The following is a 22944-nucleotide window of genomic DNA, read 5'->3' as shown; positions in this document are numbered from 1 at the left end:
TTTTTACCTCAATACCTAATAAACTTTATTACAACTCAAAGACATCTTTAAAATTTGTCATTTTAACGACTTTTACACTGAAAATCTACATAAAAATTGAAATGCGAAATGCGGACGACATTGGTCAAATGATTTGATTGAAATTTATTGGATTTTCATAGATGTCAAAGTACAGAATCTTGTAGATATCTTGTCATCTATGTAACGTTAACTTGTCCAAATGACAATAATCACCCCGGGAAGTGTAATGTGTGGATATCAATTGCGTTTAAGTAGCTAATTTTTAAGTCGTGTTGTGATTTTTTCAATACATGAGATTAAATTCACGCCTGGAATCTTGACAAAGTTTAGCCCCCAATAAATCAATCATCTATTTGATTCAAATTCAAATTTTATCGTTTTAAATGTAACCAGATATATTTGACCTTATTGACATTCGAGATTTGAATTCCGTTGAGGTTTTGGCTTTGTTGATGAGTCTGGATATCTCATTCTATTGACGACTGTACACTTTCTTTGATAAGATGAAAAGAGCTTGCATCGGTCTGAGTGCTAAAGGATCTGGCGATTTACGAGTTAGTTAAAATCGAATAGAAGAAGATAAGCCTATTTCCTCTGAACGCTGCCTGGTGATATCCATTAGGATGTAAAACCCAATTTCATTTCGTGCCATATATCTTTTCCCAATGATATTTGAGGTAATCAACGGTAATCGAAAGGGGCATCGACGTGTCATTCCTTATGGAGATTCCACACAACTGATTCGTGTAGTTATTTTGGGTGCATTTAATGATGAAATGAGATGAATTGAGTCTTTTGTGGAAAACTGGGTGATTGGAGAAGATAGGAACATTAATAAAGTCAAGTTTTTCAAAATTAATAAAGCGCCGTTGAGATTATTGACACGTTAGATAGCAAGTAACGGTGAATTTTGTGCATACATTATGTACAGATTATGGACAAGGGTCAAAATTGTACAGGTCGTCTTAATGACCCCCTCCCCACCCCCTTACAAACAATTGGACCATGATATCGGTTGGGGCTTTTTTATTATTTTAATTATTATGCCCACGGCTTGCCATTGATGTTAACCTCGCCTGAGGACTTAATACTGCTAGTATAGTCTATTGTCAATAACCCATAGAGGTGAAATAAAGTGGAACGTATACCCTCACATTCCCAATTCGCCATGGTATAGTGGAATAAAAAGGATTTGCTCATTTCTCTGTTCAGTTCTGACCAATGAATATTAATGGGGATATCACCTTTAGATCAGCGAGTATGCAGGGCGATCTCAGAATGTGTATTTTTATGTATGGATATTTCATCAGGATAATATTGTTTCAAAAACAATATTAAACATTGTCTCCTTGTAAAAATCAGGCACGGGACATTTGCAATTCCATAAAATCACACGTGTCATTGCAAACGAACCACCTATTTTTATAGCTAAATTTATGACATGTTAAAGCGGTGTTACGAAATAAACAATCTTATTCGGGTCGATGGATATAGTCAAAAATTCACAAAATTATCGATAGGAAAACTGTGGAAACATATCACTGTATCATTAAAATCACAAACTGTTCTTTGAACAGTTGCTTAAAGTATCAAAAATATACCATTGAAATAATTGTAGATACTTTTCAGGTGCCAAGTTCAATCACTGTTCAATTTTCAAACCAGGGGGATCAAAGATCCCATTAGCACGTAAACACTGAACACGAAATATTCTAGGTTTCTTTGAATATTTTTTTTTCATCTTCTGGGGTGCATATCACAATCAAAGTTTGTGTTTCACATTGATACGATGTTTGCAAGAGATCAAGATACGTGATAGTTGGATGCACTATTATCGTTCAGGAGTAGTCTATGCAGTTGACCGAGGTATATCGCATAGTCCAATGCGAGCAAGCATACTCCTAATGGTAATTTTGTGCCTTAAAGGTTTGGTTAACAATATGAAAACTGTTCATTGCGATCACAATCCATGTAAGTCGTGAACAATTAACTCTAAGCATTATTATGCTTATCTATATGAAGCACTGCGATAATACTTGGCTCGAGTCAAATTATTTTGATACAACAATCCCCACAAGACAAAGCAAATGGATGGACATTCGTTTGGTATATACCCCAAGTGGATGCATAAAAAACATAAAATTAGTATGAAAATATTCTTTATTTTAGTAAAATAATGTTAAAAAACATAAACACCAAACCATACCTTTAAAAAAATAAAACTTTTGTACAATATTCTGCAATCTTATGGCCAGTGGAATTCAAAATTATTTAGTATCTTTCTGAGAACAATTTTAAGTAGCGGATTCGGATCGAAAAGGATAGAAATAGGATTTGAAAAACGAAAGTTGAAAGAAAACTATTTTTGAAAGCATCTGCAAAGCAGTTAAAAGAAATTCGAAAATTACGATGAATTTGCAAAAATTAGAAAATAATGATATTTCAATGAAACCTTTTTAAATGTGTAAGAAATTATTTGAAACCCACGTGTATTTTGACATGAAATGTTATGAAGATTTGAAAAATAAGTTTTGAGAGCTTGCAATTTTCAAAATTTTGACATTTACAATTGAAAAAGTTATCCTCCAAAATTCTCATAATATAAATCTTGCTTTTAGATTCTACTGTTTAATAACCATAGTAGTTTCGTCCGTGACCGTAACCATAGTTATTTCCTTGGTAACCGTATTGGGGGTAACCATTGTAGCCATTGTAACCATTATTTCTTTGGTAACCGTATTGAGGATAACCGTAGTTGTTGTATCCGTTTCCGGCATAACCGTAGTTGTTACCGTAGTAAGGAGCAGCATATCCTTGGTTGTATCTGACTCCGGTAGCGTGTACTGGAGCACTTCTAGCAATACCACCAGCAACACCAAGACCAACATGTTGTGGGGCCTTGACGGAAGCGTATTTGATACCAGAAGCATCTCGGATGGCGTTGTCGTGGGCAGCAGCAGTTTTACCATAGTATTGACCTTTAGCGTTGTGGGTAGCGTCATTGACGTTATCGTGGTTGGCTTTGTAAGCGTTGTATTGGTTACCAGAGTAATCTTTGTTGTAAGCGTTCTTGGCGGCGGCGTTTCTGTTAGCATAAGCATTATCTCGGACAGATTTAGCTTTTTGGGCAGCAGCAGCGTTGTTGTGGTAGTATTGGTTGTGGGCTTGCTTGGCAGCAGCGGCGGTATCTTTGTATTGGTTATTCTTGGCATTAGCACTGTAGACATCGTTGTTGAATTTCTTGGCATTGGCAGCTTTGTAAGCGGCGTTGTCGGCATAATCGTTGTCTAATCGTTTTCTATCAAAGTTGAGTCTTTCGTAGTTGTTTCCTGAAATGATAAATTAAATGATTAAATTAATTCAGCATTGATAGTGTGTTGATTCACAATGGTGAAAAAAGCTTAGCATCGTTTCGAGAATGGACGGGCCTTCATAAATGTTTCAAAGCTTACTGTTTACAGCTGATTTGCCGAATTAATACTACGAGGTAATCTCAAATATATGTATTCTTACCTCCGACTTTCTTGGAAGTGTGGAATTTCTTGACTGTTTTGCTGTTAGAGTTACTATCGTGAAGTTGGTGTTTAAGGTTTTCGTTGTTTCTGGCGGCAGCATATTTATCACTATTGGCAGCAGCGTTGAGATAGTTGGAAGCAGCATCGGCGTATTTTCTGGCAGCAGCTCCTTGGCTAGCAGCATTAGAGTGGGCAGCATTGTTGTGTCCGGCACCATCGGCTTTGTATAAACCGCTCTTGAAGTCTCCTTGTTCATGATCTCTGAGGTTGTCGTGTTTGGCGTATTTAGCACTATCGTGATCTTTATAGTATTGGTTTTCAGCAGCACCGAATTTACCATTCTTCAAAGCAGCACTATTGGCAGCAGCATCAGCGTGTTTAGCAGCATCCCCATAATAACCGTTATTCTTAGCAGCAACACCGTTGATACCACGACCGTAACCATGTCCGACTCCGACACCTCGTCCGTGACCGTATCCTCGTCCAGTTTGAGCAGCAGCTCCGGCATGAGCACCGTTTCTGGCAATAGCTCCTTGTCTTCCAAAAGCGTTATCCTTGGTAGCATAATCGTTGTATTTTCTGAGAGAAGAATCTTTGGCGTTGTCAGAGTATTTGCTCTTTCCAGCGACGGCATCGAGATCTTTGTGGTGAAGGCTGCTGTGTTGACCGGCTTTGTTGATTTTGTTGGCTTTATCGGCATAATCTTGGGCAGCGTAGGCTTTGTTGGCAGCAGCTTTGTTGAATTTGCTTTCTTGAATGGCATGAGCAGCATCGGCTTTCTTGGCAGAGTTGGCATGGTATCCTTGTTTGGCATCGTAGAATCGGGATTTGTCTCGGTAGTCATCTAATTTGTGGGCATCATTGTGGTTGGAAACTGAGTAGATACCATCTTCATCGGCGTTTTTGTTGAATTTCTTGTCGAAACCATAGTGGATGCTGTCTGAAAGAACATGAGCTTTGTTGTATCGGTTCTTGTTGGCAAAGTTGTTGTTGTAACCAGCTTTGTTGGCATTGTTCTTGTTGGCGTAATGGGCATTGGCATCATTGTAGTGGCTTTGTTTGTAGGCAGCGGCTCCACCTCGGGCAGCGTTTTCCTTGGTAGCAGCAGCTTGGTTGTTGTAAGCGTTGTTTTCATGAGCGGATTTAGCAGCAGCAGAACCAGCAGCTTGGTTGTAGACGTTGTTCTTAGCGTATTGTTGTTGTCCGGCATTACCATAAACGTTGTCTTTTTTGGCGTATTTTCTGTAATCTCCATGTCCAGCTACTTGACCGTAAGCACCATTATGGTGGTTATCAATACCAGCGGCATTGTATCCGGTTCCATAAACGTTCTTCTTACCATAACCAATCTGAGCGACGGCAACGGCTACGCAAAGGACAGCCACAGAGGCAAAAAGAAGCTGAAAAGACAAAAGATAAGAGTTAGAAATCGTTATACTGTACTTGTATAAGGGAGCAAACCATTACCTTGTTCCATGCAGTCAAATGTGCAACACTGTGAAGGCAAGAAGCAAGCCACTCAAAGCGATTATTAGTCGGCATCGGACCAGTAGAAAAGTTTCATGATATGCATACGCTGGGATGACTTCTGAATCTCTTACGAACAAACAGTGTTCGAGAGTAAGACATGGTTGTTATCAGCTTAGCCACTGTAAACTACTGTTCACTTACCTTCATTTTGAAATGAGATTTCTTGAACTGTATCAGCAACAACTACCTTCTGTGACTGTAGGAGAGAGGAGAAGGGAAGGATGAGAGTGAAGACTGATGGATTTTCCTCGACTTATATACCAAACTTTTACCAAACTCATAAAATTTTAACTACCCTGAGCGAACCTCAATATCTTACCCGAGCTCATAAAATATGGAAATTTGGCCTTTGAAATAAGCGCAAGAAGTTATGAGGAGATTTTATTAAAATGAAATATGGTTTATGGAAGAACGAGTTATTGGTTTATTAGCAACACAGGACGTCCCTCAGATATTCATAGTCCTAATTAAAATTAATATTTCTTAATATTAATGAGAACATTTCAATTTAATTCTCATATTTAATAAATAAGCCTGATTTTATTTGTGTGAATATATGAAAAATTTAATTTAATATACCATTTGTGGTTTCGCACCCCCCCCCCCCCCTCTCCTTTCCCAGACAATCTGGAACAACATTCAGTTGGGATTATTTAGGATAAACTATTATATTCAAATTGTATTGTTGTATGAAAAACTGTATTGACAAAGGCATTGTTTTTGTGAACGGGAATTGTTTAGGTTTTTTAACTGGAACCGAGGCGGTCAAACAATGGACACGCAAACAAGTATGACTCTTTTTGAGTTTATTTTGGCTTCTGTATGTGTCTTACTACTTAGTAACTAGAAAAACTGGCTCTCTTTTTCATTTTTAGTTCTATATATCTTGTAATATCTAGAGATTGCGAGCACCGGCCAATGTTATGTTTTTGAGGCCTGGCCAACTGCTGAAATTTTTCGATTAGAAATAGAGAGTTGACTTTCGATAGCCTTTTTACATTATGACCTACCATTTTTTTCTAAACCAAGTCCGCAATTTGATCATTTTGGTCAGAGCCCATCCATGTTTTTAGCTATTTTGTGATGATTCGGTCAATTTTAATACATTCTTTTGCTTTTGACAAAATTTGAAGATGCTACCCCAGACCCTTCTCCCTAAATTTGCTTTACGGCAATTTTACACCCTTTATAATTCGTAAGAGTGGAGAGTATGCATCAAGATCTGGCTGCTTCAGCTTAAAACAACCAGATTTTCATTCCGTACTATTGATGAGTAAGGTCGTAAATCATCGTTATTACGCAGTATGTTATCATTTCATCCCTCATTAGGCAATCACGGTAATCAATTTCTAAAAGGAATATAACAATAGTCTATATATAATTTCAATATGAAAATAACTTCATAGAAAAAGCCCCACGAAAAACATCTAAATAAATTTAGCAAATGAGAATTTTCGAAACCAAGAGATGTTTGAAATTTGTTTTATTTTAATAAAAAGACACATTTTCTAACATTGAAAAACCAACACGTTCTTGCGTTAACCATTGCCTGTTGTAGCCCAAATGGAAAATATTGGCAGCCTGAAGGATTTTAGTTGACTGTTTACGTGAATAAATAGGTTTATGTATTGATTTATGCTTTTTTTTAATCTTGGATCTATTGGTAGGTTAGTCGGTAGAGGCTTGGTCACCTACCTACCGTTATATAAATTGTATATCATGATTTGCGAACAGTTCTGGTTCATAAATATACGATGTACCATGAAGTCAGGGGAAATGTTCGGGGGAGGGGGTTGTAGAAAGGTAGCCAAATCAGTGTCTAACATTTTTGTGATAGTTATGTCCCTTGAATGTGAAATTTGAAATATGTGATATACTTGTTGACGAAGTTGTTGTGCTTAACATGACTAAATTGGAATTTTTAGTAACTTCTATCCTTGTTTGTCTGGGATACTAAAACGATAACATAGTTAAGATTTATACATTGGCTTTATCAAAATGCCGTCTCTGTGGTGTGTTTTTCTGTTTGGCTCTCGTTATAAAATTGCCCTCTCCAGTGCGACTCAAAGAATTTCGAGTACTCTTGAAACCTCCATATTCAGTCCTAATGCTAAACCAAATACTGACGATGTAGGCAATATACACGGTAGATAGCTGACCAGTTAACGTCCGCTTCCAGTGGGACTGTTGGTTTGGTAGTTGAGAAAGCAGTGTACTGTAGCTATTTGATATTTATATTGTTTCACATTTTAAGGCGATATAAACATGTCAGATTCGATGATTTTTATTTGAAATCCAATTAAACAGCTGGTTCGAGGGTTTCATAGTCCCGGACCGTATAAATTACTAGTTTATCTAGGTCAAAAGGTCGCCGCCGTCTAGACTCCCCTGCTGATACCTGCATCCAGGATCAAGTTTTATTACGCTGGTAGGCCAATATCAATATGATTTTATGTCATTGGTATGCATTGATATACAATTTGAACGTTGCAATTAATTCACTCTTACAATTAAAACATCAAAACCAGCTTCTTCTGTAAAGAAAATGGTATCCTTCTACAGGACAGTGTTTTGTCTGATATTTTCAAATATTTGATATAACTGGGGCGTAATACATGTGTTAGATTGACTTTGGTTTCATAGATTTATAAGGCTTTGTCATTTTGCATTGCCTTCTCGCTAATGGAGGGAGGAGGGTGTCAAGGTTTGATCATGCTACAGGTCGATATATCATCCTCCAAATTTACAACATTATTTCGTCCTGAAGCATGTCGGAAGAGCTGATACGATAAATCGTATGGTACGATAAATCGACGACTAGTCTACTCTAGGACTAGAGCCAGGTTGTGCATGATAATCCCTAAAGGATATCGATAAAGGTTTGAGAATGCTGTTTTCCTGGAAAAATATAACCGATCATACACTGTATAAATACAAAATTTGTCTTCTGTAAAATATTATTTAAAATTGGCAATTCAATATATTGAATATATCAGTGTAAAATACACAAGAAGGTGGGCGTCAATGGAATATTTTCGTATTATTAATAAGCTGCAATGTCGGCGTAGTTTGTAGTACAGTAGAAGTAGCGAAAATAGAGGGTGTGTCCAGAATGGGCCTTTGTCTGATTTTAATATTACGTCCCCAGTAAACTGAAAATAATCACGTAGGAGTGGGTGCGGGGCGTATAGGAATACAACAAATATTGTCGTCACTCCGGGGCCATTATCAACATTTAACGATCCAATACTACCAATATCATAACGTCTTCAATCTTATCTACCTGGCAGAAACTGTCTGGAAATGACGAACCTCAACAATCTTTCATACAGAGTTGTCGTTCCTTGCAGACTTTAACATGTGTATGCAAAGAACGGCAACTCTGCATGAGAGAATGTAACTCGCATTGTTTGTATGTTGATTTCAGGAAAATTGGACGTCCAGAAAAATGACGGTGACTTAAACTAATTATCCTTTATCTGCTGTTGTGTCTAATATTTCGGTAATAGGTAGAAAGAGGTGTGCAGATGGCATCATATATCCATTCATTTATTAATTTATTTATTGTGATACTTGTATTCTTTCGATATTAGATGTTACTCCGAAAAAGATGGTTTACCAAGATATTTGATCGTTATAATGGAAATAATGTTGGGATCGGGATCTAGAAATGCAGACCACTTTATCATATGCCATAACTCATCCGGCAACGCGGTGAACTACTGCAAAATGACGGTTTACAGGGAATGTATGTCTGTAGGGGAATAGGTAACTAAAAGATAGCTGCATGGAGTGGGGGGGGGGGGGGGTGATCTGAAGCTTCTTGTTAGCAATATATTGTACTTATATTGTGTTTGAAATGGAGCTTCATGTCTTCCTTTTGCTATATTGGGATACATTGAATGTGACGTGTCATCAAATTGCCTTCGCTTTTCCAACCTTCGGGGAAGCTTAAACTTCGTTTCAAACGGAACCTCTGTTTATTGTGCTATTACACCTACGAAATTTTGCCCATAACCTACAGCGTTGATAACGTGGTTGGGATAAAACAATGACGAAATAACATTTTGATAATATATTTCATTTTCAATAAATTATTATCACATAACTATCACCACAAATAAATAAATAAATAAATAACTTCAAGATTTAAAGACAATTTTCAACTATATAACATATACAACGTACAACAAAAGTATTCATTTTCGTCAATGGTTTACAATAATCAAATTATTCTTATCAGCCTTTTTCTCAACAACCTGAAGAATTTTCTAGTGGGCACTATGATTTATGTCTAAATCTGGAACATCTTATGTGAAGATTTAGAAAATTTTTCTAAGTCATCAATCACAACAGCTTTGTCTTTCGAAATTTTAAATCTAAATCGAGTCTTAATATTCAAAGTTTTTCTTACAGATTCAAACTCTTTGAATTTGAATGCTAATTGGTACTTATTATTGTTTCCTTCGGGTCACTTAATACATGTGCATTCAAATGAATTAAGTTACCGTCATAAAAAATTTTAACATTACAAAAATGAAACGGAATTTAGGATCTTAATCTGGATTACTGTAAATTAGAAATAAAATTCAAAGTTTCTAAGACTGAAAACCTTGTATATAATTTCTGTATGTTCTGACTGAATATATGGACGAAATAACAAGAATCGTTAACGGATATAGTGTCTGTTCAGATTTATCATTTTTTGTTATCGTTCTAAAATCATTTTAGACTTGTTAATTAATAATAGAGAGAGTTATCCGTTTTTTATAAAAAAAAATTCATAAAAAAATTTTCAGTATCAAACTTTTCACAATAAAGTTCAGTTATAACTTTCAGACTGTAAGTTATTCAAAATATATGGAGGAAATAGGTGGAAACTTTCACTTAAAAATTTTACAGTTTTTTACATTTCAAAAGCAAAATTTTTGTTTATGATTATTTACCACCATGACGTTGAATATGTTGTAAAGTGATTTAATATTGTTGTACTTTGTCTAATATACCATTGCTTTCATTACCAATAACATCACGACTTTTTAAACCGGAAATACCAGTAGCTTGCTGAATAAATGGTTTACTTCCGACATTAGACACAACTCCGCTGAAATAATAAATTAGTATTAGTTTTTAGCAATGAAACTTGAATCTGAATCCAGTTGAGGCAAACCTCACAAGGAGCATTCGCAAATGCAAATTTCGGTGCCGTTGAAAAAAGTCCGTAGCAATAACTGCTCTCCACTGCATTACGTTTGTTCTTTATTCAGTGATACATACAGAAACAAAATCATTAGCCCCGTATAAGTCTTAAGTCTTATATCAAGTCATACGGGAGCATCTATTTTTTCAGGAAATGCTGGTCGTGAGACGGCAGAACTTATGAGAATCGACGATACCTCAAAGAAGGTAGATTTCAAAAAACCATAATCACGGGCAAACATACCCTGAGGTGCATAAGGTTTTACACGAGTGTGATCCTGCCCACTAATCATGCTGTAGAATCAACTTACCTAATATTTTTTTTATCAAGAAGTGAAATTATTCAACTCACCTATTAAACTTGTGGGCACCATTATTAAGCCGTCCCTCGTTGTAGATGTGTCCATTCCCTCTTCCACCTTGGATATTTTGGTTTCCGTTTTTGAATTGGTTGGTTCGGCCTACTGGCTGGAATCTTTTGTTTGCTGGTGCATTGAATTTGATGTTTCTTTGGTTAACTCGGTTTGGGATTCTGAAATTTTGTCCCTTTTGGGTTGGAATGACGGTGTTTCCATGGACCTTATTTCTTATTAATCCATTATTGGCTACCTTTTGTCCCACCAAACCATTGTCTCCATGGACACCAGTGTTTAATGGTACGATTTCGTGCTGGTTGGTGTTGAAGCCAGATCCAAATTTATCATCGCTGAAGGATCCAAAGCTGTTTTTGTTGTTGAACGCAGGGCTGGCAAAAGCATCGTGAGTATCAAAACCAATATTGGCGTGTTGACCATCAAGGTTCATCTTACCGATACTACCATGTCCGTTGTTGAAGTTGGTGTTTCCAACATATCCATTTCGTCTTCCGATGTTCATTGGCCCATGGATATTACTCAAATGCTGATTATTTAATCCTCCGTTGATCCTGCCGTTAACGGATTTAGCGAAGCCATTTTTATTCGAGTTGACGAAGTTTCCTCCTTTTAATCCATTATTAAATTGGCCACCAATATTGGATTGGAATCCATGATTGATACCATTGTTGATGCGGGAATGGACAGATTTGCCGAATCCTCGGCCTGGCATCTGGCTTCTAATGACATTTCTACTGAACTGGTTACTGGAATCGCCAATACCACGGAAACTTCCAGCAATACTGTGTTCTGCTCCCAGACCACTGTCACCATTGTAATCATTACCCCGCACATTTCCTTGTACAAGACCATTATTTTTACCAAAATTGCCTACAATACCATTAGAGTGCTGGACAAAGTTGCCAACGATTCTGTCTTTGCCAGAAACAAACTGATTTTTTTCATCATTGCCTTGGAAATGGTTTCCAACAATACCATTATTGCCTTGGTAACCATTGTCTCCAACAAAACCATTATTTCCATGGAAATTATTCTCAACTATACCATTATTGCCGTTGTAACCATTGTCACCAACAATACCATTATTACCATGGAAATTACCGCCAACAATGCCGTTATTGTTGATTTTATTTCCAACAATACCATTATTGTCATGGAAACTATTTCGGATATTTCCATGGAAATTATTGCCTTTAATGCCACTATTAATTTGGATTTTATTTCCAACAACATCATTGCCATGGAAACCATTCTGACCAACAATACCATTATTGCTGTTGTAACCATTGTCATTAACAATACCATTATTGCCATGGAAACCATTCTGACCAACAATGCCATTATTGCCATGGAAATTATCCTGACCAACAATACCATGATTGCCATGGAAACCATTCTGACCATCAATACCATTATCGCCATGGAAATTATTCTGACCAACAATACCATTATTGCCATGAACACCCTTGTGTCCAACAATACCATTATTGCCACGGAAACCCTTGTGTCCAACAATACCATTATTGCCATGGAAACCATTCTGACCTATAATACCATTATTGCCATGGAAACCATTCTGACCTATAATACCATTATTGCCATGGAAACCATTCTGACCTATAATACCATTATTGCCATGGAAACCATCCTGGCCTATAATACCATTATTGCCATGGAAACCATTCTGACCTATAATACCATTATTGCCATGGAAACCATTCTGACGTATAATACCATTGTTTCCATGGAAATCGTTTCCATTGCCAGCAAATTTACCATTTCCAACTAAATCTCGTTGAGGAGAAATGGCATTTTGGGGTGCGCTAGCGTGTTGAAAACTTCCGGAATTGAAGCTGTTTCCCTGGTAACCATTGTTAAGTCTTTGAGAACCAGCTACTGTACCTCGGAAACCAACGATTGATTTACCATTGTTATTGTGTACAGCATCATTACCATTATGGATACCACGAGCAATACCATCATTGTTACCATTGAAACCGACTTGTTGAGCGATAGCGATGGTAACTGATGCGAAGAGGTAAAAAAGCGAAAATGATCTTGCAGAAGCCTGAAAAATTTTAAAAGAAATTTAAAAGCAAAAATACTAGACATGCCCTGTGTACTGCCAAACGAAAGCGGAAAAATATGTCACTCCTTTTTCTCCAGATCTTTTTTGACCCTATTTTCGTGACTCTCTTAATCCGTTAAGATAAGCGTGTGGTTAACGAGGTGGTACATTGTATTCTCTTTAAAAATCATATACCACTACAACATTTATCATGTCGGATTCCTTATCCAAAAAAAAATTGTCGAATTTGTCCAGATACTGTTGCATTTGATAACAGACGTACCTAATATCAAATGTCATATCTGAACGTACCACGGATGCTGGACTTAAGCTCTAACAGAAAGGGCCAGCAAAACGATTACTGATAGTGCAATATTTCTGTAAATTTCTGATTCATTCTTACTATCTTACGGATATATACGAACACTTACCATATTTTCAGATGAATGGCTTGCGACCAACTGGTGAATATTCTGATTTCAATTCGCTTATAAAGAACCTGTCAAAACGGATTATGTAAATTGGATTTTAAATATCAATAACTTTTTACCTTGTTTCACATTAGCAACCATCTTGCTGATGTTAATTTTAAAATAACTCCGTCAAATTCGTGACATCTTTGCGGGCATCCAGTTGTTTTAAGGAGAATTTTGTTTGAAAAAATCAAATAAATGTCAGAGTTTGACAAATCAGTTTAATTTTAATTTGTTTAATCCCCGTGATAAATTCTGATTTATGTATTAAAAGCATTTAAAATTCAATTTTTAAATATCGCCCATTCGTTGTTCGGAGTTTTGATTGCAACCCCGTATCTGTCTATGTTTGTTTATTTTCGAAAGACATCTGGAAAGCATAAGATGATTAGGACTTGAACGTCCTACTTTTCTGCCTTTGGTTACGCTTATGATAAGGAATAGCATACCCCTTTTCGATTCTTTAATGTCAACAGACTGAAGAAGTTTTTTTCCATGGCTCTTTAGAATAATTTGCTTACAAAGTGGCGAGTTATTGAAATATATACCATGTACACTTAAACTACATTCTTAATTTGTCATTGCCTAATGACATTTAAACAACTTTCCATGACTGCCAGATCGTATTTGCCGTGGCATCTGAAAACGGCAAAACCTTTCAAATTTTAACTGAATATGAAGTTCATATTATGAACATTTGGCGATTCTCACAAGAAAAACTCGATACATGTATTTTGTAAGTTTATTAAAAGAATACAACATACTCCTAATAATACATCCTAACTTGATGATGTATCGAACTCTGATTGGCCAGCTTTGCTTACATCACTTTTTTAAGCCAATCAAATTTAACAAAAATATAAAGACATATCGAAAAGCTTTATGAAAGAAACGTCTTCAGCATTCGAAGGTTTTACAGGCACAGTGAGTTGGTATTAGAATTTTATCATAAATAATCTTCTTGTCTCTGGGTAAAGCCTCACAGTAAGACCACACCCATAGGTCTCTAGTCTCTGCGGCACATTGAGTGACTCCATTAAAACCGTTACAATTGGAACATTTCTGTTTTCTGGAAAGTAAAAGAAGCTAGATATAAGTATTGTTTGTCACTTCAAAGATTTCTGTAGGGATAATCTCGTGATTTCGACCCTCAAGAGAAAAGCAGGAGCGAACAAGAGCATATTATTATTAATTGATCTTAGCGTGGGCGTCTAGATCTGTTTCGGATTTTGTAATCGGAACACTTACAGCTTTTTCCTTGCACCATTTAATTCCCCAGTCTCCAAGCAGCGTATGAAATTTCCTAATTGTTAATCTTCGATGCCCGAATCTGGCTTTGCCAAAAATTGTACGTACAAAAGCACCCATCTGTTTGAAAGTTTAATCTTACCTGCATTTCACGAAGTTAATATTTTGAACTTCGGGTTCTAAGACGAAACATTTTCCACCATAATTTTGGTATCTTTTAAGTTGAACCGTCTGAGAATCACACAAATGTTTTGGTGTCTTGAATCCACTAAAGCTGGTCTGAAAACTGAAATGTGAAATGATGAGGTATATATTTAATACCGTTTGTTTGGGATAGGTCTTTAGATATGAGTCTTTGTGTTCATTTGTGGACAAGAAACTGTGGACAGTCTGTAATCGAACTGCCTTGCAATGAGAGAATTATGCTCAGACCATGACAGAAGCTGATCTTCAATTTACAATGATTTCTGTAGCACATGATGCCACTTACTCACTTTTACTAACATCTAACTTGATAACGAAGCAAATATTCCTATTCATATATTAAATTGCAGGTCGGGAGTATATTTTTGATCATAATAGTTTAATCATCTTGGAATATTCGCATTTTTAAAGGAATCGTCAAGATTTTAACGACTATAACGCCAACTCGTGCATGGTCGGATAATTGAATTGGGCATAAAAGTAAATTGTTGAAAATTGCATTATATGCCTAATTCTTACCCAGACATTCTCTTCTTCCTAAATATTGGGATTCCTCCTGTTGGAAAATGGAAGCCATTGGTCACGATGTTGGCTTTGTCCTTGGTGTTAGAAATGGGAGAGCTGAAATCGAAGCCTTGGAAACCACCACCGTTTTGGTGTTTGGGGAATGAATTGGAATTAATGAAAGGTGACTGATAGTTGTTGGTTTGGAATGGTTGTGAAACTTCATTCCCGAACAAGATGTTTCTCTGATTGTTTCCATTATGGGTGCCAGCAAATGGGTTGATGACTTGACCCTGATGTGGTTTCAGCTGGGCAACTGTTTCTGATATTGTGTTGGTATTATCAGTATGTACATGTTGATTCATGGGATCACCAACCATCCTGTGTTTTCGGAGATACAGATCAAACATTTGGGTCGCCAAGTTGTTGCTTCTGAATGCATCTTCTACCATGTACCTGTAAAGACATCAAAATGTGTTTGTATTAGATGAAAGTTTACATTTTTGATGGACGTCCTTGGCATATTTGTATCGGGACCATTCATGGCTTGACATTGCATCATCTGTCTGAATTCTAAAGTGGAAATCGATGCTATCGGTGCAGAAGTACAAAGTTCTTTGACCATAGTACACCTTGAATAACGTTATTAGATTACAGCTGGACTCTTACTGGACTTACTTTGGATATCCGAAGTCATCATCTGTAAGATGTAATGTGTCTGTATCGTCAGCGATAGAGATGGAGCAAGACACTCGACCTGTAGGATCGTGGAAGGAGGTCTGTTGGACTGGTAGGGCAACGAGAGGTGACGCCTTGAAAGCTGGTGGTGTTGGTTTAATTTGGTGATTGTTGTGTTCTGTAGTATTGTGGTGTTGGCCCAAAACTAATTGAACCAAAACACTGATTACTACATAGTGTATCTAAAATAGAAATAAAGGAGGCGTTTGAAAACTGCAATAAAACCTTTACTAGATATCAATATCATTGAATTTGAATTGCAAGATTGTAAGTACAGTGGTGTAACCTATTTTCGTGGATATAAGGATTCAACACCGAATTTCGTCAAAAAAGGAAAAAAAAATTATGTCTTAGAGGTTTCCTCAGATATTCTACCAAATAATTAAAATTGGTTTATTTCGATTTCCTTTACGAATCCTTCACTTTGACCCATATTTCATGAGCAACCAACTCGGCAACGGTGGCAGAATGTCTCACCTATTTTCATGTACAATGTTTGATCTATAAATAAGTCTAGAAAAACACGTTGTATGGATACCGGGTGGTATAATTAACTTCTCTTAGCATTTATCTTTAATATCAATTCATTATAATTAGTGACAATTCCTTCAAAGAACCACGATTTAAAAAAAAAATAGTGACTGACAAAATAAGATACGTAGTGTGATTTATTGCTGAAAGTCACTGAAACAACATAAGAATATGGTCCACTTTGTGTTTCATAGAAATTTTCTGCTGACACGGAATCGGCTAGTTGATCACGTGACTTCATTCGATTACCGCTTGGGAAGTTGGAATTCCGATTACCGCTTGGGATTATAAGGAAATTCGGCCGATAAAAAATGGTGACGTTTGGTATTAAGTGAAATCCGCCATTTTGTATTTGTCAAAGTATACATTATTACACTTTACCTTTCTTGAAACTACTGGATTCATTCTACTAGCTGATATTGTAGAGAAAACCCATGTTTATCAAAACAAACTAATGCGGAGGTCGCTCATGTAAATTATTAATCCTTTCCGGAAATCCACGAATAATAGGTTACCACGAAATTAGGTTACTTGTCTGTACTAATGTTTTGGAGATGTTGCAAAACAAAATCCTAACGATTAGCGAAACCACTGGCCATGTTGCTACCATGAGGGAAATGGGAACCCATGTCACCTTCCTCCCATCGACATTTTCATTCACTTATAAAGTTAGTCAAATCATCACCAGATACCAGACTAGGTTGGATTATTAGGAAATACAATGTGAATGAATGAGTGTATGTAAGAATGCTATTGAATGGGAGAATTACGTGAATATTGCTTTCTGAGCTACTTTATTGGCATTATTAACTCAACAATTTCCTTACGACTTATTTTAACAATTTGATTAAATTGCGTCTTCATAATATCAAGCTATACGAAATTCGTCTTACTGCAGTTGAAAATAGCTTAACATTGAGAAGATCGCACGAGAGTACCATCACTATCTTACTTATACTTCATCGACTTCAGAGGTGACATTACTGGACTTACATAACGTGGATACGAATGCAGTTAGACAAGCGAAAAACGTCAAATTATGACCATAAATCCGAGACATCTCGAGACATTATCAACCTGTTCCGAGTCATCAATTACGTAAAAGAACAATGGTGTGCTAAAGAGAATGTGTCACCCATTTATTACCTAATAAAACAGTAGTTAAGCAATAGTGAAATCTGGTGCATCATTAGTATCAACAAAAACAAGTCCCTTGGTGAAAAGACAGTTCGGTAATGATGCAAACGTTTACCACAATAAGGATTTAATGTGTAATTTTTAACTGTAAGCTATTTTAAATCGTTATGATATGGACAAAGCGGCAGATAATGCAGCAAAGCGAGAGAGCTCTCTCAATTGTTTTGTATCTTTGCTGTTATAAGTGCTACTCTATATTCACCAGAATTTATAATGTAAAATTTTGAAACGCTATGTACAGTAACATTCTGGGCAGTGATTTCCTTCCTGAACCTTTAATTTTTTTCCTTATGTGCTTATCCCCACCTCTGTCAAAAGTTCGGATTTTGGTGGCTTGCTATAAAATTTTACTGGCCAGGCTTCATTCAGTATCTTAAATCTCAATGTTCCGCTTTCAACATATTTTCAAGTAAGCTAATGTTCCATGCAACACAAATACCGTTTTGTTTTGAATATCAACACAATAGAATAACATTACACAAGTCAATTAGAAACGCAAACAAACGTCGGCTCATTCGTCATTTAGAGAACGTGCTTGCTTTGACCGTGTGATGTTTAACATATTAGTTTCTTCAATCCAAATTCCAGAACTGTTTTCATTCGAAAAACCTGTCAGCAGAATGCGGCAATTAAGCACTCTAAACTTCTATAGAAAATACAAATATTAAACTAGAAAACTTACCATTGTAGCAGATCAAATGAAAGAATATGTTAAAAGAGTGAAAATTTATTGAATCTTGAGGGTCATTCTTAATAAATTATGAACGCTCTTAATAAATATGTAAAAATTGAGAAAATATGCATTATTAATTCTTCAGATCGCTCCGGGATGGACGCTTTGTCTAATATATCTGAAATTATGTCGCAAATTTTCTTACTATTTAATTGGTTTTAATAGGTTTAAATGCATATTAATGGAGTACACCAACCCTTAGCAACCTTTATACTCATTTTGTACTGGAAACTTTATAGATAACGTACGAGTTTCAAACGATTTAACGCTCATTAACGGTGAATTTATTGCAGAATGATTAGAAAGGACTTGGTGGTATATCTTCCCACGCCATTGTTTGAATTCAGTTACCGTGAATATATGCGGCAGATGAAAATCTTTTTCGGAAAGTCTTCAAAAACATTTAAGGCAGTGGTTTTCAATTAGTTTTGAATTTGTCCCCAATTCGTATCAACATGAAAACGATGTCCCTAAAAGGAAAACGTGAACGTCACAAAAAGTGTATAGGTTAGTCATAAGAGATGCTGTATATCTCGTAGTTGAATATTTTTTTCATAACCTGTGACACATCAAATTGCCCATAGAAAAGTGTAACATGTCCCTGTGGTTGAACAGCTACGAATTCGGATATCATTGGTAATATCAACGTTAGCTTCAAATTTCAACATAATCCCTGGTAATTTGACATTGGCACCGATTGGCTTTGGGGCCAAATACTTTACTCCAGGTTCTAGCATCTACGGCAATCTTAGAAGCAGTTCTCGTTGCAATTTGTATGTGTTAAACGCTACTGTGTACAACATCATGTAGCTCAAGTGAGGCAAAGACCCCCCATTACACTCAACCATTGGAAAATCGCATAAAAGCGTAAGCTGATGTCCCTTATTGGCCTATACTGCATTACATTTTCCACAAAGGTGTATGTACCAAATTCTTTTTTTTTTCAAAACGTTTATTTATAATATTTGGCAAGATATAAAGAACCTGTACACAAAAAAAATTAATATTTACATACATGTATATACTAATAAACAATAGAAATGCCAAACCACGGTTTTGAGAGCATCAATCTAAATCGTAGAGCTCATCCGTTACGAATAAAGCAAAGTTTCTAAGCGTTTAGTTGTCCTTCTCCTGTTCGGTCATCTAATTCGCCAATCACAAGAATTGATTTGGAATTTAATTTTTTAACCAATCACAGTACTGCATTCATAAATCATGGTCCCGCATTTCATAAATTAAAGTTCTGCACTTGATACATCATAGTACTACATTTCATAAATCATAGTTCTAAATTTCAGTCTCGCAAACCTCAGCCACCACACCACCCCCAGCCCTGTGAATGGTCAATGGGCACATTGCTTTCGACACTCTCAGCCATTTGCTAGATAAGCCCTTGCTCGTAGAGAGGTTGTACCTTAAGGAGAAATGAAGCAAAGATACAAAATACACAATTGCTAATATACAAATACTAATGCTAAATATACAAAGAACGGCGTTTTGATAATTTCATTCCATATAAAAACGTCTATTTATAGTTTAAATTTCAAAATTAAGCAATGTAATACATCGAAACGAAATATTTCACGTAACTAAATAAACACATTACATAATCATGTCAGTATGACCCTGAGATCAGTAACACTGCGAACTTTAGACATACCGAAATGTAATAAAACTGCTATGATGAGAACATTTCAATTTCATTATTGTATTCCTGATGACGGTGCGAGAACCACATTGAAACGTTGAAGTAATAAATATTCTAGAAGTATCGATCCATAAATTGTCTTATTTATTTCAATATACAGCTTCTTTACTATGGAATTCATTATCACAAACTGTAAAACATAATCCTTCTTTATATACATTTAAACAAGAACTGAAGAAGTTTGTTCTTACTGAGAATAATAAGTAATTATTGTAATAACATTTATAACCATTCCTTTTGTTTTCTCGCCATTTCATTTTACTTAAAAAAAAACTATAATCATATATATCATTATAAGAAACACAGTGTTTACATTTTAATATTTTTCACCACATCCATGTTACATTGTAAATGTATATATGTTTTATGAAACTTTCTGTGTTTATATTACTTAGTATATAATTGGTAGTTTCGTGGGGAAACATAGTGGTTACATTTTCATATTTCTTTCCTCATCCATGTTACATTGTAAATGGACATATGTTTTATGTTATTTTCAGTGATTTTATTCTTTCTGTAATCTTGTATATAATATGTTGTTTAGTGGGACCTATGGAAAATTAGACTTTTGTCTAAATGGGTTGCCAAAATAAAGTTATTAATATACTTTGAGTACAAAAACCATAGTTTCCATAAGTTACTTAATACAAGTTACCTCCCTTGAGATAGGAAATAAATTAAGTAATCTTGATACAAAAAACACAGTTTCGACATTTTAACTAATCTTGTAATAAACCAGCTGGTGATTAGTGACCTACTATTAAAATACACAAAAATTCAATACGAGTTACATCCCTTATGAAATTGATCAAAATAAATATTGGATATATATATAAAACTGCACAGTTTAAGCAATTGACAGTCTGGTTATCAACACGTTATGACTAGTGACTTAAGCTTAAATAACACTGAATTCCAATACAATTCTCACTTGACATCCGAAATTGGCTATCAATTCGCTGTTTATTAGTGACCTACTTTAAAATTCAATACAAGTTACTTCCCTTAGATGCGAAATATATAATTATGTACTTAATAAACAGTTGCTCTATATTGTTACAGACGAACGGTACGTGTTACAAACTTAAAAGCATACTATCTCTTAGAATGGACATAAAATTTAACGTCTCAAACTTAGTGTTTATATTCATCAGTTCGACTTGCCTCCTAAAGAGTAGAATCTCTGTATATGATAATATAACCATTAAACTAAATAATTATATGCTTCTAGGCATGTTTCAAAATTACTTAGTTTAATAAATTATTTCTTAGTTGTCTGGGTTTATTGGATAATAGAGTCCACTGATGAACAATGACTGCTTTTAATTAAGTTTCACAATTTCAATTTCTTGGTCATCCTTAGAGGTAGCATACTTATAAATAAAAATATGAAAGGTGAATATTGCAGAGATCTAAAAATATGATACAGGGCGTATAAAAGCGAAAGTTAATAAATATTCAATATTCAAATAGAATTTATAGGTTTATATAAAACATGATATGTATTTTAATTCGTAAGATTATCACATGCCCGTTATACCCTAGTTCAATGGAACGACAAGGCACCTTCCGAGAGTATACTGTACTTCACTTATGATTTTCTCTTTAACGACAACGCGCTGCACGGCACAGCGTCAACGCAAATCATCAATTAGTAGCACAGCACAGCGCCAATCGTGAACGCAAACGTTTAAAAAAAAAAGCTGAAATTTAACAAAGACGTCAATGGCATACTTTTAAGTGTTATGCCATTAATTCTTCGAGTTCCAAAACACACAAAATTGCGTTAATATTATCAGTAAGCTATTTGCAGCCTCGTCGTCAGGAATGAATTGGTGCTGGGGCTCAGATTTTATACTCAATAAATTTGAAGAATTAATGGCCCAGAAAACTCATTTCTGACAATTTTGAAAAAACCAAAATCTATATCTTTTTAATTTTGTACAATGACACTGTCAATGAATCAATCTCTGCTGAACTGAAGAACGTTTTTCTGGGGCTTAATTCTCGCTTGCTGGGGTCCAGCCCCCACGGACCACACCCTAACGACGGGGCTGGCTATTTTGAGTGGAGCTTTACTTTTATGTAATTTTTCAAAGTTTGGGTTCATTTTGAATCGCAGTGCTGGAACTACTGGTTACCATATTCTTCTTTACCTAGTTACTTCTTATATAATGAATTAACTGAAAGATATAAAACATTAAAGTATTTGTATTCTTGATTAGATATCATGTGATGCATTTATCGATAGGAGCTGTATTGTGCCCTATTTTCACAAAAATGGGACCATGCTTTTCAGTGTTACCAAATATTTTCATTATTCAAGGGAAAGAACTTGTCCCTGAACATAAAACCAAACAGACCAGTCGTCGGTATAGTTTTGAATTGAGGGGGGAGAATTCAAATTTAAGAAGAAATTTCAGTCCGAAATGAGTTCAGACTTACCTTGATAATGCATATCCCGTTCCATTGTGCATAGTCGATTCTGGAAAAGTAAAACATGCATAATAATGTGGTGGTATCAATTTCTAAAAGACACGTACAAGTACTTTACATTATGGCACCAGCATGAGCACAAGTCGATGGAAAAAAGTAACTTTGAGATCGAAAAACGTCTGAGTACTATTTGTGTAATTCTGAATTGCCATACGATGTCTGTGGTTCCTGTAATCGCAAATGACATGAACAGATTAGGGCATCACTAAAATATCAGATGGTGACGTCATGATCTAGTATGTTTTTCTTGGAAATCTTGGATAAATCCTTAACCATTGAGCAACCATTGAGCTGATTCTATCACTAACTAGAATTTTAAATTCGAAAGCTTGAATAAGCCAAATCTTTAATTATTTGATACTTTTCTGTTATCATCAAACCATTAAGGCTTCATCCCCGGGT

General features: G+C 35.7%; 3 protein-coding genes across 3 annotated transcripts; all 3 read right to left on the bottom strand.

Moving 5' to 3' along the window:
• Positions 1 to 2168: 2168 nt before the first annotated feature.
• LOTGIDRAFT_238000 (hypothetical protein) lies at positions 2169 to 5213 on the bottom strand (the record flags this gene model as incomplete). Its single annotated transcript, XM_009048709.1, has 4 exons — positions 2169 to 2657; positions 2685 to 3350; positions 3535 to 4936; positions 5208 to 5213. 4 exons carry the CDS (start codon positions 5211 to 5213, stop codon positions 2650 to 2652), a joined length of 2082 nt encoding a protein of 693 aa, XP_009046957.1. The 3' UTR covers positions 2169 to 2649.
• A 6660-nt stretch (positions 5214 to 11873) lies between these two features.
• LOTGIDRAFT_58375 (hypothetical protein) lies at positions 11874 to 12383 on the bottom strand (the record flags this gene model as incomplete). Its single annotated transcript, XM_009048708.1, has 1 exon — positions 11874 to 12383. A coding segment is annotated over one exon (510 nt), but the record flags the coding sequence as incomplete, so codon positions are not given.
• Positions 12384 to 14077: 1694 nt separating this feature from the next.
• LOTGIDRAFT_172126 (hypothetical protein) lies at positions 14078 to 18287 on the bottom strand (the record flags this gene model as incomplete). The annotated part of the gene is made up of 5 exons (XM_009048707.1): positions 14078 to 14249; positions 14571 to 14714; positions 15152 to 15592; positions 15815 to 16056; positions 18285 to 18287. The coding sequence occupies 5 exons, from the start codon at positions 18285 to 18287 to the stop codon at positions 14078 to 14080; spliced, it is 1002 nt and encodes a 333-aa protein (XP_009046955.1).
• Positions 18288 to 22944: the final 4657 nt, after the last annotated feature.

Source organism: Lottia gigantea, assembly GCF_000327385.1.
Source record: "Lottia gigantea unplaced genomic scaffold LOTGIsca_127, whole genome shotgun sequence".
Taxonomy (NCBI): domain Eukaryota; kingdom Metazoa; phylum Mollusca; class Gastropoda; family Lottiidae; genus Lottia; species Lottia gigantea.
The sequence above is the reverse complement of the archived record's forward strand: the minus strand, read 5'-3'. Positions and strand labels throughout refer to the sequence as shown.